Source organism: Cynocephalus volans, chromosome 12 (assembly GCF_027409185.1).
Source record: "Cynocephalus volans isolate mCynVol1 chromosome 12, mCynVol1.pri, whole genome shotgun sequence".
In the NCBI taxonomy this organism is placed as follows: Eukaryota; Metazoa; Chordata; class Mammalia; order Dermoptera; family Cynocephalidae; genus Cynocephalus; species Cynocephalus volans.
In genome coordinates, this window is record NC_084471.1 from 77,218,191 (window position 1) to 77,245,421 (window position 27,231).

At 37.8% G+C, this 27,231-nt stretch overlaps 1 protein-coding gene across 2 annotated transcripts in view; it reads right to left on the minus strand.

The window, feature by feature from the left end:
* PDZRN4 (PDZ domain containing ring finger 4) overlaps positions 1-27,231 on the minus strand; it is a 335,879-nt gene that overhangs the window by 52,150 nt on the left and 256,498 nt on the right. For both annotated transcript variants that reach the window (XM_063075880.1, XM_063075881.1), the window contains 2 exons: positions 6,843-7,099; positions 3,671-3,773 (listed from right to left, as the gene is read on the minus strand). In XM_063075880.1, coding sequence (XP_062931950.1) covers positions 3,671-3,773; positions 6,843-7,099 — 360 coding nt within the window. The remainder of the gene's footprint in view (positions 1-3,670; positions 3,774-6,842; positions 7,100-27,231) is intronic.

The following is a 27,231-nucleotide window of genomic DNA, read 5'->3' on the forward strand; positions in this document are numbered from 1 at the left end:
TCCTCTGAGACTTTTCTGAAGCACTGTGGGGAAATTTTAAACCCAGTTAAATATTTTTGTTAGCAAAAGTGGTGATAGGTCATGGTGAGATATGAGTGTCATTAAAATTTCACAGAAGTCCCTAACATATCAGAGTCGCCATAACACTGACACATTGACTATAATATCTCCAAAGAAGCGTTTGCTGTCCATCAGGGCTCTGAAGAGAGCTATCACAGTCCATCAATGCAATAAACTTTATGTTAAAAGTTCCCTAAATTTGTATTTACAAGATAGTCAGATCTGTTTTGGTCTATTGGGTCAGTAATCCATGCTCTAAAACTTCCTGAATATGTATTCACAAGATGGACAGATCAGCTTTCGTTCACTAAGTCAATAGTAAGTAGGTCTTTTAAAAAGATGCTAAAATGCATAGTTTGCATTTTAGCAAGTTCAGAAATGCAGTCTGTGTACTATAAGTTCTGTCTTTTAAAGAGTGAATTTATTCTTCTTCCAGCGGATGCTGGAAGTCATGTCTGATCTATAATATTTTGCATTTAAAAAGTCAGAAGAAAATTACCATAGCACACACTTTATGAAATCTATGAGGTAAGTAATGGAAAGACAGATATTTAGACACAGCCCTCCAGGCTAGGGTGGATACAGTTCTTCTAGATTATGTTCTCCCCTCTCCGCCACCACCACCCAGGTCCAGGCCACCTCCCCCTGTCACCTGACTGTCCTCCTGTAGCCTCTGCTCCCTCCCGTTGATCTCACCCTAGCAGCTGGGGTGATCCCGTCAGGGAGTCAGAACGTGGCCATCCTCGGCTCCAGCAACTGCCCGTCTCATAGTTAAAGCCAAAGGCTCTTCAAGAGATGATGCCGCTGGTCACGCTGACTTCACCGCCTGCTGCTGTCCCCCTGGCCCGTGCTGCTAGAGCGCACTGGCCTCTTTGCTGTTCCTTGAGCACTCCGGCATGCTCCTGCTCCAGGTCCTTTGAATTTGCCCGTCCCTCCTTCTGAAAAGCTCCTTCCACATGGCTAGATCTCTTACTTTCTTTAGGTCTCTCATGAGAGAGGACTTCCCTGCCCACCTTGTAGAAGGTAGCAACATCCTGTCCCAACACCACCAATTTCCCACTGTTACTGATCTCCATGAGCACTTACCACCATCTAATAGAATATGTCTTTCCTCATTTGCTTATTGTCCATTTCCCTCCCTCCCTACGGGGCTTCATCAGTCCAATACTTAGATGAGTGCCTGGCACATTTTAAGTACTCAGTAAATTCTTATGGTACTAAAATATGAAAGCAGATAAAAAAAGGAGTCTTCTCTTTACTTCTTTGATTGCCTGGCTGTTGTGTGTTCATGTTTATGTTGAGGAGGAACAGTGTCTCTGTCTGAGCTGAAGCCCTGTCTCTGGCCATCAGACCTTAGTTTCCTGTAATATTCTCTAAGTGGCACAAAACTGGTCCTTCCTGAAGGTATTTGTCCATCCCATCCCCAGAGCTACAGGGTTATGATGAGGCTCCTGGAGGAGCTGGGGTCTTCTCAGCTGGTTGCAGAGACACTTGATCAGTCTGCTTCTAGGTGCAGTAGTAAAGGTGCAAAACAGACAGGATTAGCATTTCTAAATCTCCCCACTTAATGCAGTATCCGCGATAGGCTCTGGTGAAGGGAGTGCACTGACTAGATTTTACAGTCTAATCTGATGCAGCCATGAGGAACGGTGGGTGCCACTCTACGTGTGTGTCACACGCGAGGGTACAAAAAATTTGTGGACAGATTCATATTACGTTTTAATTTTATTTTTCTGTGAACTTTTTGAAGTACCCTCGTAACTGTAACAGACTGAGGAATACTAGATAGAATCATACTTCCCTCTTAAATTTGGTAAATTATCCTTGGGGTATTCCCTTACGTCTCCACTCTGCCTTTAACCATATATGGTATTCTCAAATGCAGTCTTTCTCATGATTGAAGACTGTCATAGCAACTCCTTCCTTATTTAAATTTCACAGGAACATTCTTTATTTCAATCACTCAGAAAGGTGCCTTTGGCAACAGAATCATGGCTGACAGCAAATTAATGACTATGATGCTGTGATTAGTTGAGATTACAGGCTACAGAGAGCTTGTCTGAGCATTTACCACCATTGCCATCCTGATGTTGGCATTTCTAGGGATTGCTATTGGTCAAAAAAGAGGATGTGGTTCAGCTGCAGTTAGCCCTATAGAAATGTACGGAAATCGGTCTGTATTGTAATATTTCAAAGATATGCTGATTAATTAAAAGGATTTTACTGGTAACTTGCCTAGCTTAAACAAGACTTCCTCCCATACCCTCCCCCAGCACAAGAATTTAATTTAATAAGGCTTCAAGGCACAAATTAAATAAAAAGCTGACGTGATCTAGGTAATCTCAGTCCCCAAACCCAAAGTATTCATTAACTGAAAGAAAAACATAGTTTAATCTTGAATTATTTGGATAAGTGACTCAATTTTGTAATTTACTTCCATAAAATAGACAAAACTTAATGGATATTTCAGTGCCTGCCCGTACTTGAGTGGATTTATAAAATAAAACTTTTCAATCGACTTAATGGAGAGGAAGGGCTAAAAAATTAACATGGACAACAACAATGACAAAACCATCTACTCAGATACTAGGTGTCACTGTACATCCTTCCAAATTGTGGCTGCAAAGAAATAATGATTTCTGTAATCCCCAGCAATGACTTTTGCAGGGGGAAGATTTCAAATAAACGTCTATTTGCTTTAGGTGAGCTTCACTGGATTGGCCTTATTTGATTTCAGATCCTCCTAAGGGAAGAGATTTCAGAATTTCCTGGATGTAAAATGGAAAAGAACACTTTGCTGAACTTGTATGGCATCATCTGAAGCATTAAAAGGGCAGATAATCATGGGTTCTGTGCCTGTTTACAAAGCTTCTTTGCCTCCTCGATTTATTTTATTTCCAAATGTCAGAGTAGTCTGAAATCTTTCCAAGATTTAAAGACTGAAGAAGCAGAGGAAATAGGATAAATCCTTTAACTTTTGTGAAAGCTTTAAAATAATTAATAGGTTAGCTTTTTCAATTGTTATATATCACAGTACAGATGCTCTAACATTATATCATGTGAAGGCTAAACACAGTTTAACAACAAAAGGCATGAGGTCATCTCTATTTCTAGAAAGTCCATGAAATTGCTCTTAGAGTACAAGTGTAAAATAAACAGAATATTGTTTATTAAGTCATAAATAAGGAGAATACTGAATTTGTGAAGGGAAATATAACTAATACCAAATTTAGCTTATCAATTAAAATTAGAATACTATACAATGAATAAAAAAATAGTACAATCTTGGTTTTAAATATGATTTCTTTTCCAAACTCTACCTGGAAATCTGCTTATATTACAGAAAAAAGAAAAAAAGTAGTTGCCATAATATTATGTATCAAAAGCAACAAAAATGTGAGCAAATTATTTTCAGTCCTATTCTATAAAAATGTTTTCTACTGTCCTTAAAGTACTAGAGCTAAAGAGCTAAAACAAATATTATTTAAAAGATCTTACCCTGGATATATCATAGACAAGGTATTTCTCACAGTAATAATTTCTTTGTTATGCAAAACCCCTCCAGCATAACTTCAGGAAGAAGTGAGAAGTGGTGTGAAAACGATCTTACCTCATATTCGAAGTCATCTGCTCGGTCTGCATCAGCAGGCAAGCTGGAGAGATACTCATTGTCCTCATAAAATTCGTGCTCCATTGGATGAAGGGAATGGCAGCTACGGGGAATGTAGCAATATGATAGGAATGGATCAGAAGGGCAGTTTTCAAGATTGAAACTGATTTTAGAATTTCATTTAGTTTTCTCTGCTTTGGGATTGGGCCTGTAGTGATCTAGCCTTTGAATGAACTATAGCACAGAAAGAGCAATTGCTTTTCCTTCTGCCCTCCATGAAGTCCATCAATTTGCTACTCCTCAGAGAATACTGAGGGTAAGAGTCCATGGTCAGTGCTGCGCTCTGTGGAGGGACTGATGTGAAATCTTCGACAGTCCCTGCTGCTGCTTTGATGATTTCTGGCCTGCTTCCGCTCACCGAATGTGACTTGCTCCATAGGTGAGGGTGTGGCATTTGAGGTTGCAGTCTACTCAAAGGGGGGTATTTTGTAACAAAGCACTACCCATTTCATAATCCACAGCCCCAGACTGTTTTTTGAAAGCCATCTCCAAAAGCACACATTTTTCAGACTCTAAAATGAGCTCACATTGCCCCCTTAATATATTCCCTCATAACCCACATTTTCCCCTCTTTGATAGAGGGCACATGCACAAATATTAAAGAGCATTCATGGCAATGACTCACTGGCAATTCCTATGAGCCATAGGGTTTCATAATCCCTTTAGAAAATTCCCAGTGACAGAGAGCAAATGAGGTAAAGGAAATGAGGGGATCCTGGCATTATGCATGGCTTTTATATATGCTTTAACTTCAGAGTAACATTTGAAAATAACTTACAGAAATGCACTTCAAATTACTATATGCTATGACATTGATACTGTACATTATATCATACAAAAGTTGAGCCTGGTTTAACAGCAAAGGGCATAAGGCCACCTCTGTTTCTAAAGTTAGTAAAAAAGCCTAAGTGCAATTAAACAAGTTGTTGCAGGTGAGACCTCTAAGCCCTGCCAGTGTGGACATCATTGAAAAATCAGAGTTAGTAACACAAATTAGTTCCTTCTCACTAGCTGAAAGATGAGAGAGACCTTCCCGATGTCCTCCTAGGGTCAGCATAAATACTCCACCAGCCTCTTCTCACTACCATCTGTGGCTATCAGCTCCACATAGGGTTACCCAGTGTGAGCCAAAATAGCACAAGCAGTACGGGTAGCACCTTGCCTGCTGGTCGCACAGGTAAACCCTCCCGGCTTATGTCTGGACTGGCTCTGCAAAGCCCATTTTGGCTGGTAGAATATCCAAGCTTGCTGTTTGGGGCATCTGGTGTGTTTTCCTTTCCTTTCAGTTCGTAAGACGGGAGCCCTGCTGTGAGGAACACCTTATTTGTTCTACAACATCTACTGAGTACCTACCGGATGCCAGGCCCTAGGCCAAGGCTTGGAGATATATTGGTGTACAAAATCCAATTCTTGCCCAATTAATTGGGGAAAGCAGCTAAATAGGGATTTTAATCTAGTGCAGTAATTAAGGGGAATATATTGGAAGCCGTGGGAACACATGGTGGGGGCGGAACTCGTACAGTCCTAGGCAGTTTGCTAGAAGAGGCTGTTTTGCAGCTGATAGCTGCAGGACTGAGGAAGAGCAGCACAGCACACTGGTGAGAGAGAGGGTGCTGGGGCCAGACGTCTGAGGCTTAGAAGCCTGACCCTGTCTCTTCCTTGCTATGTGACGGTGGCCAAGGTACTTATTATCCATCTCGTCTGAGACACGAACATGGTAATAGTATCATATACTTCCCCATAAGGTTGTTGTGAGGACAAAATGAGGCAATAAATGTAAAACATTTGGAATCTTATCTAAAATATGTTAACTTAGTTAATAAAAATGAGCTATTTTTATTCATTCAAGAAAGTATTTATTGGATGGCTACTATGTGTCCACTGTACTAATGAACAGAATATATATGTTTGCTTTCTTGTTGTTTGTGTCCCCCTCTAGAATATAAAGTCCAGGAGGTAGTGGCTTTACTTTTGTTCACAGTTTTACGCCCAGCATCTAGTCCAGTGCCGATCCCATCTAGTGTGTGCCTGACACCAAGGGCTATTTAGCAGGCAATGGACAATGAAGAGAGTGACCTAAAACAACCAGAGCCCCTGCCCTCCTGGAACTTGACATCTCAAGGAATCGTTTCCAAAATCTGCCTGCACATTAGAATTGCCCAGGGAGATTTCTGAAAAATTCTGATGGCTGGGCCACACTCTAAAGATTTTTATTTAATTGGCCAGACGTGGGATTCAGGCATTGGTATTGCTTCTTGAAGTTCCCAAATGATGCTAACATATACCTGTAACCTGCTGAAATGGACATACGGAAGCCACCAAAGGGCCGGGAAGTGGCATGGTCAGATCTGTGTTTTACAAAGTGCAGAACAGATTGGAATAGGCAGTAAAGATGCAGCCTAAAGAGACTATTGCTCTTATAAATCAAACTCTCAATATATTTGAATATTCACTTAAAGATCACAAAACAAAATGTATAGGGCAAAGCATACTTCCAAAACTGTACACATACAATTATTTGAATAAAATCTCTGTCTCTAAATTTGGTAAAAATCAGGAGGAAATATTCCTTTAATAACTCCTTATTTCATAGCATTAGACAGTCAAAGAGTTTACATCTTTGTTTACATCTCAACATATTTGTAATTGCTTTCTTTGGAGAACTGCAGTTTAATTAAATTAATATCCTAGCTTTCCTTTAAAAAGAAGAGCAAGGGAGAGAAAGAGGTGACCCACAGAGGAGAAAATAGTGTCACCATGCCACTTGCACATGAGTCTTCATAAGGTTTGCGGCAGGTTTGGTGAGAAAAGTGATTAGCGTGAGGCTTTTGATGGCTGAAAATATGAAATGAACTAATCAGGGTGAGAATTTTCTATTGTACCTCAGCAGGTATAACTGAGGAGGTGAAGCCACTGTATGGGCCAGGGAGGGTAGCTAGCAAGAACAGCTGAAAACTAATTAGATGTAGACACAGTGGAGACATTTTGCAAGCAGAGCAGGGAGCCTGTCTCTGTAATTGTCAACTTGCTAGGATGACTGATTTTTTCTAAAACCTACTTTAAATGACAAATGAAAACAAACTGGGCTTTGGGAGAAATGATAGAAAAATACCTGTCTGAGAGCAGAAATGGACAGATGTCTGGCACTGGTGGGGTAGGTGGCCGAAGCTTGGCCAGGGCCATGATGTGTTCAAAGGTGATGTCCGTCTGAGTGCTGGCATTCATGAGCTGCACTTCTGGGGCTGTTCCATAGGCTGGTCTACTGAGAGGCGTTCGCCTTAACACCTGCACCACAATAGGCTCCTTGGCATTTCGAAAAGCTTCCACTGCCTCTTCATGGGTGGCCTTTGAGAGATCCTTCCCATTGACCTACGAAGATACAAGGACATTGCTCATATCAGAGGAAAGAACAGAGAGGCTGTCATAGCAGATTAAGAAAAGGTGGGGAGGGGAAGTTTCAACCAGCTCTGACATGAATTTTGTAAAGGAATATTTAATCAGACATTGACATTTACTGAACTCTTTACCAACATGAGAAAGTGCAGGTGATTAGAAAAACAATTACTTTTGTATCTTTATGAAGTATCTGGATTTGATTAACCAGTAAAACACTATCGAAATTATTAGTCAAGGTTACAAAATTTAAATAATGCATCAGCTTCAGAAAATGTTCATCAAAATTCTCAGATAGGAAGAAATGTTAAGTATATCCTGTTTTTTAAAAATCATCTATCACTCTCTTGGTGAGATTTTTATTATTTAATTAATGTGTTACTTGCCTGAAATCTAATTTTTTGGGATATTGTCCAATTTCCTTCATATTTGTTATCTTTTTCTCTGAGACCATGTTATTGCCCATGTGCATTTTATTTTAAATCCTCACTATGCAAAGTGTGCTCTGTGGACCAGCAGCAATGGCATCACCGAAGAGGTTATGGGAAATGCAGAATCCCTGGCCCTACCCCGACCTACCGAATCAGAATTGGCATTTTAACAAGAGCCCAGCTGACTTATATGCAGATGAAAGAAGCACTGCCCTAAGACACCTCTGGATGAGTATATTGCATTGCTTTGGATCCTCATCTGTTTTAATTTACACCAATTTATGAATTTCCAAGATAGCCCTGGACATAGCAGAAAAAGAGGTGAAGTATGCCTGTGTTCTCAATCAATGAATGCAGTCACTCCAGGGTCACAACCATTAGTATTTGGGAAAGAAAATTTATTCTTTTTATGGGACTCTCCCACACCTGTCTGCTAGGGATGTTTCCCAGCCTTTGTGGCACCCAAAACATCTGCTCACTTTTTCTAACATCCTCTGGCGGTTGGGGGAGGAGGCAATACAGACTACTCTCAAATAGTTGTCAATTTATACTTCTAAAATGGGTCCTGATAACACACACTCTTAGTGGAAGTTGTGTTTTAATAAAGGATTCTAGAATCCTGAAATAGCTTCCTGACTCCTACCCCAAATGAATCAGTGATGTTGTCTTTTGCAAATATAAAAAGATATTTGGTGGCACAATACTGTGCCCAACCCCCCTGAAATTATACCATTTCTAGACAGCTAACTAAGCCACCCACCCGCCTGTTGGTGAGGCATAGATTACTGTTATGCTCCAGCAAGCCTTAGACTTCCCTAGGTGCCTAAAAAGAAGCAAAGGAGGTATCTGAGTTGCAGTTGTAGAACAATTGCTGGCATCCAAATGAGCACATTCTCTCTCCCTGAGTAGACAAAGAATATGCGTGTGCTCAAAGCAAGTGTGGGGCATTTTGGGGTAAATGATACAACTCCAGGTAGAAATCATCATGTCATCTAGAGACAGGCTTAATGACCTGGAGGAGCTAATTTACTCAATGGACCCTGAAAGAGTTAATGTGCCTTCAAAAAATGAGCAATTAAGTTTCCTCACCAGCAAAATAGGTCCCAGTTCAGTTCTTGGATGACTGGTAAGAATCCTCTGTTGGAGATTTGAGTGGGTACTTACCAGTGTGCACGCATTCACTAATCTGTGCATTCACTCCTGAATTCTTTTCTCCAGGAACTAAACTTGAAAAATTGTCACTGAATTTTCATTTTAATTGATACAATTTTGGCATATTTGGCTTGAGTCATATGGGAGTATGCAGACATGGGACACCTAAGGACATAGTTGTCCATTCCTTAAGATCCTGCAGGATGACAGGAGCTCAGGCTGGGGCCATCACTGTCTCTCCTGAGGACACGTAATCAGCAAATGATAAAAGAGACCCCAAAATGGAAAAGGAGAAACTAAAATCTAGCCCCTCATGCTGAATGCTGTCATACCCTATGTTTCACGTGGTCAGTATGTACAAACTCCAGATGATGGAAGATGATCAGGTGGTAGGTAAGACTGCTCTGTGAGAATCTCTGCGGTACATAAGAATTGCCCTTGTGTCTCCAGGCTTCTTGCTCCATAATGTCCCTTCAATACAGTGAAGATCCATTCCTGCAGGGTCCCATACCCTTCCCTCTCTGAAAAGAACCCTCAGTCATAATGTATTATCAATTACATAACATCTACTGGAACTAGGTCAATATGTTACCTTTTCCTAATAGCCTTGCATCAAGAGTAACCCCTAACAGTGGCTGAATGAAATAACGCAGTGCCCTTTTTGAAGTAACGTTAAGCAATATCTGAGGGTAAAGGGAAAAATTTGTGGCCAGAGTTTTTTCCGGTGACACATTAAATCCTACTAATCCATAAAGTGTGTCAATAAGTAGTAGACAGACAAACACCATAAATCTATTTTTTCCTCAAGATGGCTGGGTACCTTGCCTTCAAATTCAGTAGGCTTGTTTGATTTAGTGATGTTCAAAGCAAGAATAATTTTTAAAAAGTGAGTTTCCTACTGATAATGATTATTTATTTTGTGTTCCTACACACTAAGATTATTTTTTGCAAAATCTGGAATACTATAAACATTTCTGCAGAAACATAAAAATTACTGAACAGTATTTATAATAGTGAAATCATTAGTTCTTATTGTAACGCTTAGTATATGCAGACAATATTAGCATTCATACAGCAAGATCAATAGCTATTGATTCTATGGCCTGTATATTCATTCATTTACAATCATGGTATTTATATGCAAATTTGATTCTTTGCTCAGGGAGGATCAAATACAATCTTAAAAAGGACAGTCAATGTAATCTCAAATATCTTACTTCCCTATTGGGGAATGCTCTTTTCTTCCAGTTATCATGCAGCTGACCTCTATTTTCATAAGCTATTTAATATCTCTCAAAGTAAAGAAGTCTATGACCTTTAAAGGCTCTACTGGCCCATGTGATCCCTTAGAAAATGTAAGTACTGATATACTAAACACTTTTTTTTTCACTTCACTTGAAGTTCATCAACATACTGTTAGCCTACAAAAGGTCACCGTTTTATAAATTATGCTTTTTACAACAGAAAAAAAGAATAGCTTAATTGGAATTTTCTGGCAGTTGCTTTGTTCGGTTACCAACATGTAGAGCTAGGGAGAAGAATAACACTGGAAGAATACCTAATGTTAATCCTACAGGAAAATTTTGTAGCAAAGTAACAAATAAACTAACAGCAAAACTTCGTTTTTTCAAGCGGTTTTTAGTTCCTAAACCAACAACAAGGTATTTGGTATTTCATGGTGCCATATCCATGTCCTTCTATTTCTTTACCACTGTCCCTCCTTCCCTCTTACTTTTTCTCTGTCTTAAGCTTAAACTGGTTTTGTATGGACAAAACCAAATTTTTATGGGTTTTGTGAGATGAGACTGGACACGGAGAAGACCTCTGTTAAATATTCCATGTAATATAGTGGTTAAGTGTGTAGATCCAACCGTGCTCAGTGCCCAGTAAAAAGGTGGGAAGCTCTTTTGCCAGAGGAGTACACAGAAGTTGATTTTCAGGAGAAATAAATAGATGAAAGAAGGTTGGGAGCAAAACTGAAGGGAAGAGATGAAAGGTAATTTGCAGATTAAGAAAAATACCCATGTATTATGGGGATTTGAGTTTGAAGTTTCCATGTGGAAGGGTTTCAAGACCAATGGCAGTTTGACTTAAGAATGCTACAGGGAAGGAGACTTTTTCTACACAGGTTGTTAAATGAGAGAGAAGAAAGAATGTATAATAAACAGGAGTAGTAGATGAGATATTTTCATCGATTGCTCTAACATCTGGCATTTTGTTAACTACGGTCTAAACTGATTTGGTTCTATTGCAACCAAGCAACTAGAGGGCAACCAAAAAGATTTGTGTGATTGATGTTTAATAAGAGGCTAGCCGTCCCAGAATGGGAAGACTGGACTCTGCTGGTGATTAAGCCACATGGCTCAAGATAAATGAAAAAGCAGACATACTATACAAAAAGAGATTATTACAATTGGCAACAGCAAAAAAGAAGAAAGGAAGATGCCAAAGACAGAAATTCTAGGATAAATAGTGAAGTGGTTGTCGTCAATAAATTTTGGATTGGAAGCAAGTGGGCAGAGTGGTATTAATCATGTCAAACTTGAAGCAGTTATAAGATATATGAGTATATTCAGATGAACTAACAAGTGAACATGATGGGAGACTAAAAGAAAAACTGATCACAGGAGATCATTTTCTGGTAAGGTCTTCCTCTTACCCCTGCACTTATCAATTCAGTTCTGCATAGACAAATATTCTACAAAATTAGATATTCAAGTGATGACTTGCAATAAACATATAAATTTTTAGGGATATGAAAAAATAAGTGTTTTGTTTTTAAAAAGGTATTATTTTTCCATTATATTGATAGAACAGTCTTAAGCAGATAGAGAAAAAGCAGTCCCTTTTCAGCAACTTATGCAAAAGACGTGTGAATACATTTGTTGTGGCAGATGGGCTAATTAATCCATAAGCAACTTGTGAATGTTAAGTGAAGTATATAGCTTTTCATATGTAAACCATACCACAACAATATTTGATGAAGCTTCTGCTTAATGAATAATCTGCCCTTTTGTATAGACATACTGCAAAATCTGGGCCACTTATCAACAACTTCCCCAGAGTGACTGGTGGCCTCAGCTTACATATGAGTTATTCTTCCTTGATTATTCCTCCAAATCCAACCATGTGAAAAATTTTCCTGAATATCAGAAAATAAAGAAAATAAACAAGGTTTTTTTTTTCTTCTCCTTTTTAAGTGCAAACAAGTTCATGAATAACCATGTCACTCTGGTGAGATGCTAGATCTAGAGTCAGCTGTTTGGGAATGATGAAGGTTTCCAAACCTCTGTGCCTTTTATGAAAATAAGGGCTTCTAAGCATCTATGCCTTTCAATAAATGTGAGAACACTCAATAAAAGAAGTATAGAATATCAAGGATTATGCCCAATTGACATAGCTCAATTTCAAATTGAGGATAAGTACAAAGGACTTGAGTATTATAATTCTGGTTGGAAATGATACTGCACCTGGTTAATTTACAAGATCTCCCACTCATAAATATCTACGGAATTAATTTTGACTAGTTTCTAAGTAAATGCAGATCAAATTCTCTGATAAGCAGAGAGGTGTTGCCAATTCATGGTCTAGTAACATTTTACAGAAGCAGAAAACAATATTTAAATTACTGCTAAACTGTTTGGTATGGAAGAAATATAAAGTAATCCAAACCCTTAACATTTGCAATCTTCAGATTAATTTTAAGGAATTTAAACATATAATTTTTCCCCTAAACTTTGGTATGCTTGATTTTATGTGAACATCTGTTATATAAATTGATCATAGCATAGTAAAAAGGACTCGCAGAATAGGACTTGGGCAGAATTGTATGAAGAAAACCTAGTGAGAGATTGACTAAAATTAATTTGACCTTTAAAAATGGTATCAATGAACAAAACAATCACTGGTATGTATGTATGTGTTTGTTCATTACGTAATTTCAGAACATAAGTACATAAGAATTGTTAGATTGTGTCAACCCAAAAGTCCATGGAATTTCAGTGTTCTGCTTTTAACAAGGCTGTGAGTGAGTTTTTGGAAGAAAATAGGGTAATAATCACATGTAACGTAATGAACAGACTTATCTAAAAGTGATCCTGGGGCTCCTGGACGACGAGGGACGCGTAGCTTCATTTCTGGGTATGGTGGTGTTGCAGTTTCCCTTGGGCTACAAAGTCCCCAGATGCTAGGCAGCTGGTTTTTCCAGACAAATGGAAATAATCGACATCTAACCCAGACAGCCCGCACCTCCAGCCGTCTGTTCCCTTAACGACAATGTGCCTTGTGAGAAGAAAGAGCAGCAGTGGCGTGGGATCCCTCTGTTGGAATACAGACCCCCTGTGTGCCCAAATTTCTAGCCCTCAGCTTGACTCTGTTGCTGACTCCTGACTTGTATGTTCCCCCAGTAAAGACTGTTACCTAACCTATAATTTTTGACATTTTGGGATTTGCCCTTAACAACCTTGTGTGACATAATGCACATTTACAATCTAAGAGAATTGAATACATTTAAAAATGCTTACATATGTAACAGTATTGAATTGAAGACTCCCAACAAGACAGTGAGAAATTATTTAGAAAGCCTATTAATACATTTAATTAAAGGATTGTCACACTGAGGTCACGACAGAAGTCCAGCATGTTGTTTCCTAATCCCTTCCACAGTGCGCTTTGATGGTAAGGGGTTCCCAAAGCCACAAAAGACTCACTTTTAACTTTTCTTATTAAGATATTATGGATACATTATTTGCGAATTTATGAAAACTGTTCTTGAACCAATTTATAATTTTTGTTGTAGAAAATCTTGGGGATATATCTTTCACAATTGCTTTTCCCACTATTGTCTTTTTTTTTTTTTGTATTTCTTCTTCCATGTTTTCCATTTCTTTCCTTATTCCCACTAACACACTTCTCTTCTAAGCTTTTCCATTTGGGATTTAACATATTTGACAAGTACTTATTAAATCAGGAACAGGTTATAATATGTTCTGATTTTTCCTAAGGGAAATAAATGAAAATACATACAACATAGTTTTATTTACCTCTTATAAATATGTTTATTTTTCCTCACTTTAATAAAAGCAATCGAAGTTTCTCTTCTTTGGCACATGAGCTGGTTGTTCTTGGTTTGTCCTTCAGGTCTATGATCTGCTCTTTACTCGGTTCTGTGTCTTGGGACCTTGACAACTGTATACCACCCACCCAGGCTGCCTGCTTTGTGTGTTTTGTTTGGTTTGGCCAATGGTAAGAGAGTATTACAGGTCTTTATTCAGTGCCCCCACACCTGCTTTTCAAGATGCCAGCTCTTGCTAGGTTCTGATCATATCCCTTGCTCAACTTCCCCCTCCAGGTCTATGGGTAGTGAGGACTTCTTGCTCTCTTGCTGTTCCATAGGTTCTCTGTCTCACTTATGCTCACACCTTTGTAAATTGTTTCATCATTAAACTTTCTTCAGTTAAACCCTTTGAGTGTAACATCTTGTCTCCTTCTGGGACCCCGACTAATACAACTAGACATGAAACTTTTCTGATCTAAACAACAACAACAGAAATATGGTAAAAACTGAAATTTACCATCTTTGCAAATGAACTTTACAATCAAAATTAGTTGTATCTAAAGTACAATTGCTAGTCTCTCAGATTTAGCAAAGGTCACATGTTTTTAAGGGAGACCTAAAATTTAACTTTTACTGAGCTCACATAGCAAATTTAAAGTATTTATATAGTTAATATGTACAGTTATTGTGTAGAATATCCCTCAATATGAGTTTATCTAGTGTTTCTCTTGATTAGGTTCAGGTTGTATATTTTTGGCAGGAATGCCCCAGAAATGGTAGTGTGTCCTTCTCAGTCTATCCTATCAGGAGCAAGTAATGTCTATTTGTCAGTATTGCCGATGTTAACCTTTATGACTTGTTGAGAGAGACGGAGAGAGAAAGAGACTAAAGCAAATGTAAAATGTTAAAATTTGTGGTATCTAGGTGAATGGTATTTGAGAACTTTTTGTACTATTCCTGCAACTTTTTGATAAGTCTGAAATTGCCAAAATAAAATGTTTCAAAAATATTGTTATATTTGTTATTAGCTAAAAACAGATTCATGCTGTAATCATTTAGAGTCCACAAATAATTACAGGGAACTGATGAATGAAGAGCTTCCTACGGAGTTTGTTTCTGTATTTGCATATCTTTAGAGAATCAGATTCCTACTCTGCTTTCAAAGTCTTTTTTTCTTGTGTGTATGTGTGTGCACACACACATCCCTACAAGCATAAAACACAGATTGGTATCACCAAATTTATCATTGTCATAACAATTCATCTACTGAATATCACCTGAAATCCTGTTCTTCTCCATGCTGAGCTATTTAAAAAGATAGATGGCTGCCTTCTGGCTAATTGTGGGAGTTCTTTCATTACTATAAAAAGACTTTTTATATCTCAAGTGACTGTATAAGCAGTGAATAATGACCTAAATTCTTTGGAGAAGGGTCCACTGATGAAATGGTAGGATAACAACTACTTACTGACCTTTTCCTTCCTGAGATAATGCTAAAAGGATAAGTGATTATTAATAAACCTATCCATTGAGTTTTGACATATCAGATCCAAGTATATTAAACTTAACAAGACATTCTAATAGAGACATAACATTTTCCGTAACAGGCCTAAGGATGTGAAGACATAAGGCACATATAGGTGAAATGCTAAAATAAACTCGAATTATTTCATTGGGAAAAAAACTTAACTGTAATTAAACAACCCAGATTTTCTAACAAAAAAACATTAAACAGCGTCAGTAACTGAGGCTTTTGGACAGAGCTATTCATCTCATATGCATTGAACAAGTAGAAATCTGCTCTTAGCCCTTGGACAAGATCTCTTAGTATTATCTCAGGAAGTAAAAGGTCAGTAAGTAGTTGTTATCCTACCACTTCATCAGTGGACTCTTCTCCAAAGACTTTAATAAGTCATTATTCACTGCTTATACAGTCACTTGAGATATAAAAAGTCTTTTTATATTATTGAAAGAACTCCCACAGTTAGCCAGAAGGCATCTTGGTTCTGTATTTGTGATGTGAGCATGAATGGATGTAAGAAAACACAAGCTTGAGGCTTAGCCACATTAGCACGGTGCCAAAGAAGTGCTAAAAATAAGTATTTGTTGAATGAAAGAAGTAAATCGTACCACAAAATTGATAAAGGACTAAGGGACAGTGAATGATTTATCACAGGGCATCTGTCATAACAAAATCAAAGATGTTGAGGACATCTTCACCAGAGATTCACTGTACCCTACCTACAAAGCTTCACTATGCAAATACTTCAGCACAAAAAGTGCTGAATGAGAAGAAACTGTTTTGTTCAGTGCTGTAGTTTAAGGACCTAAAAATGTGCTTGGCACATACTTGACACTCAATAAATAAGTGTTAAATAAATTGTCATATATTTCTCTATCAAGACTCACATTCAAACAAATGTGATTGTATAAAATTATCTGTTTACATGCAAACTGATTGCGTTCACTTCCCAGCTTCATTTTGTAGCCCAGTTACCACAGTATTCCTTTTGCTTAAATACACCTGCCAGTGACTTAGGAGTGGCAAGCAAAGGCAAGGACTGCCCTGCTCTTAGGCCCCACCCATCACCCATTGTTGCAGTAGAAAAAAACATGGATGTGGGATATTTAGAACTGGGGTCTAAACACAGTTCTCAATACTAGCTGTGTGACTTTGTGCAACTTAGAGCCTCTGAACCTGTTTCTTCATCTGGAAAAAGGATACCCACTCACAGAGCTGTGGATAGGATCAAATAAGTAATACAGCTAAGGCAGCTGAGTAACTCCTAAGTCTCTAAAGTGGCAGAGACTAGGCTGTACTCTGGGGATGCAAGTTACAATCCTGGCAGGTCAATGACAGTAACACCAGTTAGCACCGAGTGAGCATTCACAAAGCACCAGGACCTGAGCCACGCCGTTGGCCTATAATATCTCAACCACATCCAAGAACAATCATCTGAGGAAAGTGCCTGATCACCCTTTGAAAGTCGTGGATGCTGAATGTAACAGCCTGAGCAAGTAAAGGCACCTGCTTTCACCATTTGCTAGGAAAAAACAACAAATACATCTGTAATTTGAAGCAAACTTGTAAAGAGCTGAAATAAAGGTATTCACAGAGCTCTGTGGGAGCACAAAGGGCTGACCATGCCTGAATGTACTGGGATTTGACTCCAGGATTTGACAGTTGAGGTGGGTCTTAAAAGATGAAGAGTTTTATAAATTGCAAAGATGGGAGAAAGAAAAGGAATCTCAGGATAAAATCATGAAAGAGCAAGTCTTCTGGGGACCCATGAGAGATCTGAATATAGAGGGATTTGGGTGAGTGTTGGATGAAGAGGCTGTAGAGAAAGAAGGCTTTGACACAGATCCCAAAGTCCTCAGTGGGCCATGGTAAGTGATTTGTTTTAAATACCTTCCCTCTGAAAAACAGCATAATCTCATTTAGGTTTTGGGACATAACTCTGAAGGCTGTGGTGAGCCATAACTGAATGGAAGCAGCAAAACCATTTAGGAAGTTACTGGAAACCACTGATGAGTGCCGGGGTCAAGACAGGGACAGTGTTGATGGTCCAGGTGGAGGAAGACGGAGAAGGTTTTAAATGGTATTCTGATGCTCTCATTCACACACATTCCATTGGGCCCTATCAGAATGGCAGGTTATCCATGATAGCCTAGCCTCAGTTTCTCCTCCAATCAATTAAATCTACACTATGCAGAAATACAAGCTGCAGAAGTTGAATTTGAAATATACAAAGACATGAAGGCATTCTAAGTAGCTACTGACCATCCCCTGTAGACATATTTTCAGTGAAATAAAAAAAATCACTTCTTCCAATATTCCAGTAACCAGAACTCTGCTTTTCTGGTTATTACCCATCTAGCCAGGTGGGTAACTGCTCCCCCATAAACACATTCTCTCCCTCTCTGTCTGTCCATTTCCCTCTCTCACACACATGCTCGCATGTGCGCGCACACACACACACACACACACACACTCAAACACTTTGAGATTTTCTAGGGTTCTCCACCTGAATCATTTATACCTTACTATGAGATATAAAGTTAGAAAGATATTTTACCAAAGGGAATTACAGGAGTTTTTGAACATGACAATTAACACAAGAAAGTAGAACTTGCATGATATACAAATGTCTTCTTCAAGAAGACACCAGTTTGAAAGGACAGGACAAAATTTGAACAAAAAGACATCATCCTAGGAGCAACGAGAGGTTTAACTCATTTTCAACAATCAATTCTGCCACTTGAATGCATTCTGACACTTGTTGACCTCAGTCGATGACGTGAAACCACAGTAAAAAGGCCAAGCCATCAGGGAAATTCACAAGCTTTTACATCCGCAAGTAAAACCACCTGAACTTACATAACCTTCCTAACACCATGCTCCCACCTTCCTCAAATTCATGGTTTGGAAAAGAAATATTTTGTTCAATACTAATAAAAAATAGGTTGCTAACTAAAGCAAAAAATGAAGTAAATGCATCTAAAGTAGCAACTGATGCTATTTTATATATGATACTTGGAATTTGCCCCAGGAGTTACATTGACATGGTTGTTTCTAAGTGCACCTTGAAATGGACAATAATGATAATAGCAATAATAAAAATTTGTTGTGTGCTTACTATGTGCCGCACACTCAGTACTATCTGTTACTAGAGATGCAGAAATTATTATCATATTCATCCCATAAGGAATCTAAACAGCTTAAGCAACTTCTTCAAGATAACACAGCTACTACATGAAAAAAAAAAACAGTATTTTCTACAAATTCATGTTAATTGTTTTAAACACAAGTAGAAAGTTTATCATAGAAGCTCTCAAAATTGGACAGGAGGATTGGTGGGAAGTTGATTCTCCTATTTTCTTTTATCAAATAGTTCATAAGATACCAGTAAGTAGAGAATCAACTGCTTGATCCACATTCATAACAGTGTGAATAACTGTCTTAACTTGTGTCCTCAGGACAAGAAAACTCCAGGTGAAAGATGAAAAAATGTTTCTGTGAAGTGTGTAGGTTAGACAAGAGCCTCTGCAAGGATCTCCTCCAAAATCTATAAAAACGGTATGCATAAGTGTGAGTAAGCACTATTCTTATACAGCACCTAAAGTTTTTTAAACCTTTGGTAAAGAGAATCTTCCCCATTTTTTTCTATAAGTGAATCAGGAAAAGCCCAGAAAGGAGGTGACTCAAGTGTCTGTCAATTTGTCATCAAACTTTGTTTTACTGTCAGATCCCATTTCAAGGCCCAGCCCAGGCCATCCTTTAAGTAAAGCTGTTACTGCCTCACAACAATTCAGCTGGGACAATTCAGGGGGAAAGACCACTTGGGTTCTCTCACGGTTTGACCTTAGTGGACACAATCACAATGAGTGATTCAAACAGAAAGAACGTCTCCTAAACAGTAGCTGGACTGGAGGGAGAGTAGTAACCAATTCAAGGTTATGGGTCTTTCTGGTACAGTTGTAAATCACTAGGCAACACTATTTGGGCGGCACCTTTTGAAAACTGTATTTTACATGGCTCTACGTCTGCTTCAGGAAGCAAACAAGACAGGGCAACAGAGCAGGTGCAGCCCTGCAAACAGAGTCATCACATCCTTACATTTAAATTGCCACGACAACTTTTGTGTACTAATACTATTAGTTTTATTTAGCTTTGTCTGGAAGAGTGGGGGAGAAGGGCCAATTTTTGTAAATTTACTTCCTTCAAACAATTAACATCTGTATGCTTTTGAAATAATTCTCGGCAGATAAAACAATCCTGCCAAAACCAGGTAAAAGCTATCCATTGTTCCATGTCTGCACAAATTACTTTGCATCTCCGATGATTTTATGTACATTTAATCACTAAAGATTAATTATGTGGCATACGGAAACCAGTGAAACACCGAAGAGATAACTTCAGTTTAAGTGCACATGCAGCTAACTTGTGGCTTTTTAGAACAATTTTAATTAAAAGTACTACAAGAATCATTGAGCTGAAAATATTAGGAGCTCTGGGATGGATGAGCTTAGCATAGCTAATTAATTGTATATTTAATCAAAGCAGCCTTTGGCTGTAATTAATAATCTATTTTCCTCTGGTACTAAATATTTAGTTCTGTAAAACAGAATTTATAATTTCCAGAATGCCATATGCACAAAAGAGTGGGACACAGAACAAGCATTTCCACACCTGCTTTCGAGCCAAGGTTGATGTTTTTTATTTAGAGAGGATTTTGTCTATATCTTTTTCATTCGCTTTAAATGTCACCTCACAGTGGCAGCTTACAAATAGCTATCCCAGAGTGACTTGGACATTTCAAAAGTGTAAAGAATAATCCAAAAGGAGTGACTGGTAGAATCCTAAATGAAGTCTGATTTTTGTTGCACCACAAGATCTCCTACTTTAGAGAACTTCAGGAAGCTCTATGTTAACACAAATGCTAAGGCAGTTAGATTTGGCATTAAACAGTTCTTTCCCTTCATTTCTTTGTAAATGACAAAATGAGACTCAGAGATTTTCACTTGCCACCTGGTAAAATGCTCAAATCACAGAATAAAGTTGAAATGCTCTTTGCCTTGCTGCGACATGATAGTTTTTACTTTGAGAGGTAAATGCATGCTTGTGCATGTATGTGCGCACTCACACACACATGCGTGCAGACACACACACCCCTTCTCTGTCTTTCAAGCATATTATCCATTCCAAGCATAGAATATTTTTGCTTTTATGACCCTGTCATTAATTTTTGTTAGAGAAATGCTCTAATAGGAGGTAGTCACGTGCTTTTCACATTATCTAAAATTTCTTTCTTCTTGTTCTCTCAAAAGCAAGATTTAAATTCAGGAGTTTTGCATATCAAGAAGATAATATAAGAAATGAATCTTTTATGACAGGTTTTGCCTCCTTTTTATAGAGGTTTTAATATGTAAAACTTAACTATCAATTCGCCATTACTATTTTAGATTTCTAAGATTGCTACAGTTGCATGTAGGAGTTACAGGTTGTTGAATAAATCAATCCTTAACTTATCTTTTTAGATCATGGAGAACATACATTTTTGTATGCATCTGATACAAATGCTTGATATGCTAATCAATTCATAGCATCAGTTCCATTTTTTTCTGGGGGTTATGTGGTCTTCATATGAATATGTATGAAAGAAATAAATTAGATTGTTAAAATTATATCAAGTGAAAATATTTTTATTCAGTTTATACTGGGTGTTAATAAAAGTCTAGGAACCAGACACATAATGGAATAAAACACAAAGGCAAAAATTTGCAGGTTTCCTGAGGGCCCCCATTAATATCATGTGATCACAGGTAGTTGTTCTTAAATGAATGATGACACCTCCAATACTTCATCAGTTTGTAACGTGCAATTTCCAATGAGAAATAAAGTGTTAAAGACACTTCTTTTATCAGCAACGCACTCTCCCGAGTGAGCCACGGGCCGGCCCGAAGACACTTCTTTTAATAACTACATAAGGTAGTCTTTTCTTTTTAGAATTGTGCCTAGTTGGCAGATCCTGACACAGGCTCTCCCACAATTATCTATGAAGGCACAGAGGAAAATCATTCTCCAGGACAGTGAAAGCCAGGACTCATGGTTACATTACTTGCCCCAATTTTCACAGAATTTTTCACTTACTGATCAAATGGAACTGACAGTTTAGACAACTTTGAGGATTCGATGATATTAGGATAAAATGAGCATGAGGGGCGTGTGTGGTGTATGTGTGTGAGATTTCTTAGTTATCCACTGTATACCCAGAAAACTAACATGGTAGATGTGTTGCTGTTTGTAGGGAAACCTCCAAGACCCTAGCAGTGCCCATGCTCACCCTGAAATATTCCATGCTACTTAGAGTAGAAGCCTACTCTGCTCTGTCCTGTTGGAACCCGTGGAAGATTATTTTAACATCTCTGACTTAAGTCTGAAGTATGTACTGCTGGGGTTGAGAAGATGGATTTTGAGAAGAGAGATCCCACCAATAGACAGGCAGGAATTTCTTGAAATGTGTGGGGAGATTTGCATAACAGTAGTTCAAAGTATAGGATCTTAAAGGTCAACAGCCCTGAAGACAGGAGAGTCTCAGGACACTGGTGGACTCATGAGATGATGCTCCTGTGACAGAGATAATATATAATAATATAGAGCATATACTGTAATATATATGACATATAATATATGACATATATTATAATATATTAATAATATACAAAAAGTAATCAATATGTGAGATAGAGTAGGAATTCAACAAAAATATGAAAATTATTTCTAATACTTTGTTATCAGCGTGGCATTCCAAAGGACTCTCTATCCAATGTTTATCAGTGAGTGATAATCACGGCACATTTAGACACATTGAGAAAACACGCTTCTAAGATATTTAGATAGAACAAATTTAAAAATATTATACACAGAAAAAGCATTGGATTTGTGACCAGAAGACTTAAATCTTCATTTTAGTTTCACCATCTGCTACCAATTTAGACTTGAAAAAGTCATTTAAGCACTGGAAACGTCAATTCGTAATAAGTTTCAAACACGTAAGATGTCATTACAGACGAGGGGTGTTAGTCCTGATATTTGCAATCTATTTAGCAATTTATAAATTAATTATCTGACCAATATTTATCTCAGTGCTTACAGGAGATTTAAGTATTATCCAAGTCTTAAATAAGAGGTAAATATTAGTTTAATTGATTTTTTTTTTTTTTTTTTTTTTACCAAGGTCACACAATAAGTAGTGAAGCTGTGATTAAAAGCCTTGACTGCCTCTCAGCATTCTTGTTATGCCACCAGGAGGTGTCTCTTCCTTGTTCTCAAACCAAGGTCTGGATTAGTTAATTAAACATTCTATGGGATGTAGAAAACGCTTTGTAATTTAAATCCAAATACTATATTTTCAGTAAAACTACTTATCAAAGAAGTCAATGACAACAAAAAGACAAAATCTATTATTGATTCTCAAGTCCTCATAAGTATATTTGAGTTAACTAGAAACCAGAATTCAGAAACTATTGGCTGAACTTGGCCCTTGGGAAATATTCAATTTGTTACTCTTTAGAAAGCTGCAGATTATGAGTAATTGATGTCACCATTAAATTTTTACTAATGTCCTAGACTTATCAGATGATGGCTTCACAAGGTAAGAGTTCTGTGTTGAAAAGGAAGAATTGGAAACCTCAGTAAAATATACAAAATTTATGAAGTCTAAACCTTTCAAAGTAAAATAAATTTAGTTTAGAGAGTGGTGAGTTGACTGCCTCTCACTGCTTAAGTTAAACACTGTGTGTACATTGCTGAGGTTCCAAACACGGAGGTAAGTTCATCTGCTGCTCCATTACCCTCATGATTACTCTATTACAAGGTGCACAGAGAGGAGCAGCCTGTGAAAATTGTTTCCTAAGTGACCGAACTGCTTGTTGACTAGCACGATATCCTTTAGTCACAGATTTCTCAACTGCGGTATTACTTCCGTTTTGGGCGGGATAATTCTTTGCCTGGGGCTGTCCTGTGCATTGAGAATGTTTAGTATCATCCCTGGCCTTTCCCCTTTAGATGCCAGTAACACACCCCCATACTCCCAGCCCCAGGATTTGATCACCCAAAATGTCTCCAGACTTTCCAAATGTCCTCTAGAGGGTGAGGTCACACCCAGTTGAGAACCATTGCTTTAGGCTTTAATTTAATCACATTTTACTTTATTAAGGTTGAAGCATGCTGGGTCTAACAGAGACCTGAGTTTCTTATAAGAGAGATGAAACACAGAATAACACAGAAGGTGAAGGACAGAATTTAACCTCTGCTTCACAGATTGTTTTTTTTTTCATTTTATAATTATATATATCTATATTCTAAGGGAAAAAATGACCTGGAATGTATCTGAATAAAATAGCAGGCAATATTACTCAACAGGGCACTAGTTAAGTTATACTTTCTCACCAGTCAGAAAAAGTTAAGTGTGATTGTTGGGGTTCCATCACTATGGCATGGTCCTGGTATAAAGGCTCAGAAGCTGTCCCTTATCTTTTAGCTACTGCATGTCAGATTTCTTGAGCTGTCATTAAAGAGGCAAAATCATTCTTTGATGGTGGTGGTCATATGACAAGGATGGAGGAGACAAGCATCCCTGGATTCCAGATAACCGCTGCTTAATTATTTCAATAAATATTGTGTTTCAATAATGTTTTCTTATAGATCTTAATTTCAATTTTTTATTTAACTTTATAATTTCCTCTAAGTTTTCCATATCCTCAAGTAGTGATAACCTCAAGTGTAACATATGGTTACAATGTGCGCATTAATAAATAATCTCCTAAACATTGTTAATATGGATTGAAAAATTGTTCAAGATTCCATACACCCTTCTAGAAATGCTCTACTCCATGTTGATTATCTGAACACTTCACTATGTTGCTGACTTGGGCCAGGATTTGGGATGCTGGATAAAGAACTGTGGGGGAGAAGGCAGAATATAGTTTTTAAAATTAAATTAATTTATTTTTTAATTGGCACAACAATTGTACATGTTTATGGGATACAGTGTGATATTTTGATACATGCATACAATGTATAATGATCAAATCAGGGTAGTTAGCATACCCATTATCTCAAATCTATCATTTTTTTTCTGTTGGTAATGTCAGGTTGGCAAGACAAAGGGACCAAAGGACTCTGAGCCAAACACTTACCACATCAGGGAGTATATTTCTAGCAAACCTGGAGGGTAGATTGAAAGATCAGTTCTTGCCCCTGTACAGACTAGTAGAGGTTTCATAGGGTTTGAATTAGGGAAAGGGGGTTGGTAGCTATTCTGAGCACTTTGTAACAGCTTTGTGGTTTTCCTGTTCTGCACAAGATTCTGTTTTGCAAAAAATCTGGTTTTTCTCAGAAAGCACTTGCTTAAGAGAAAAGGAAGGGGCAGGGCGCAGGGTGAAGAAGCAGTTAGCATGGCTGTGCTTATACTAAGCTGATTGTGAGGCCTAATAGATAACATTCAAAATTCTCTTCTAGCTATTTGAACGAATATAATGAATTATTGTTTACTCTAATTACCCTGGTGATGTGGAACACTAGAACTTATTCTTCCTATTTAGCTGTAATTTTGTATCCTTTAACTAATCTCTCTCTAATTTCCACCTCCCTCTACCCTTCCCAGCCTCTAGTCACCACTATTCTACTCTCCACTTCTCTGAGATCAACTTTTTTAGCTGCCAAATATGAATGAGAACATGTGATTTTTATCTGTCTGTGCCTGACTTATTCCACTCAACATAATGTCCTCCAGCCTCATCCATGTTGCTGCAAATGACAGGATTTCATTCTCTTTATGGCTGAATAGTATTCTATTGTGTATATATACCACACTTTCTTTACCCATTCATCTGCTGATGGACACTTAAGCTGATTTCATATCTTGGCAACTGTGAATAGTTCTGCAATAAACATAGGAGTGCAGATATCTCTTTGACATACTGATTTCCTTTCCTTTGTGTATATATATATACCCTGTAGTGGGATTGCTGGATCATATGGTAGTTTGATTTTTAGCTTTTTGAGGAGCCTCCATACTGTAGGCCATAATGGCTGTACTAATTTACATTCACAGCAACAGTGTATAAGAGTTCACTTTCCTCTACATTCTCACCAGCATTTAAAAACAATATCTTGTAACAGTTGTTCTGAAAATAGTACTTAACTATTTGGAGCACTTGACATGACAGCATGTTGTTATTTTGGATGCTGATGGAAAGAAACACAGCAGACTCATTTCTTATTTATTCATTCATATATAATGCATTTCTTTTTAGAGTTAAAAAGAATGCATACATATGTATTTTCCAAAAGGCTATAAAAGTCAATTACTGTGTTTACCCAGTGAGGAACTGCTTTCTTGACTTTGGAACTCCAATTTGAGAAAACGGTCACCTCTTAGTTAGCAGACATTTTCCATTTTACCTCATTAAGGGTGGCTGAGCATGATACAGAAAGGGGTGATCGAGTTTGACAGAATTTATGCTTTGTCTATACCAGTTGCTGCCACTATAATTTTAATTGCTAGATATCAGGGCAGACACTTCAACTGGATGTCGAGAGACAAGGCTTATGAATCAAAGAATATTGTTGGTATATCACTGAACATGTAAATAGATATTTTGCATAATTAGCTAATTTTTGGAAAGCAGGATATCTTTAGAGTTCATAATATTAAACACTTTAATATACATAGTTGAGGTTCCCTGTTTACAGTATTTCAAATTCTAGCCTATTTAGAGTTGGTTACAGTAGAATAGAAGGCAAATGATGTTATTAAAACTCAAATATAACAGTTAAAATTTAAATAGAGTTAGGTGTTGACACCTTTCTACTGTGTGATGTCATGTCCCTATCAAAGCACTGGGAATATTAATTAAAATGGAAAATTAGGAAATAATTTTCTTGAGTCTGGGATTAATTTCCTCCTCCTTTTTCTCCTTCAATATTCATTCATGAATTATTAAAAGAAAATAATGAACACTTGCCATGTGCCAGACACTGTTTTAGACACTAAGATAATATCAGTGAACAAATCAGACAAAATCCCTGACCTCATGAAGTTTACATTTTAGTAAGGCAGACAATAGACATAAAAATACTTCAATTAATTTTAAGTGTGATGGAACAATAATTACATGTCAAATGCTATGAAAAACAAAAGATCAGCTTGAGAAGGATTGAGAGTGGGGTGGGGGAGTTCTAATTTTGTGTGTGTGTGTGTGGTTAGTGTGGGTGTGACTGAGAAGGTGCCAGACATTTGAGTGAAGACTTAACTCAGAGGTAAAGGAATGCTCCCACATCTGTCTGGAGGAACCCAAGGAGAGACACAGCCACCACAAGAAAGACAGCTTTCCAAGCAAGCTTTCCCCACTTTTTTCACTCTGGTTTCTTTTCTATTTTCATTCTTCACTTTCCCATGTTGGTCAGTCTGCCTTCTGCCTTCTCTGCCATCACCTACGTTCTCTCAGCTGTTACCTTCTCACACCATTGCTATTTCTTTTGCAATCTCCAGGTAGACTGTCCACACAAATCATAACACCTTATGCACTGAGCTCTCACTCTGTGCCCAGCATGGTGCACTAGACCCAATCTTGTTTAAATTCCATTTTTGCAATAGCTCCCTTAGAATGGGCATTATTACTGCACCTATTTTTCAGATACCAAATGACAGTTAGGTTAAATATTTCTGTTTATGTTGTATGATAAATGTTTGTAAACAATGGGATTTGAATCCCAGTTGAGTTGACTACAAACCCAAAATTCTTACCCAGAAAGTTGTATTGTTTCCGGTTTTTCTATTCTCAACTCAACTCAAGAAGTATTTCAAATTTTTGGATTTAGCAAAATAGGACTCATCTATTTATTTTTTAGTTTTAGAAAGGACCATGGCAGTCATTCTGTTTAACCTCCCCTTGATATC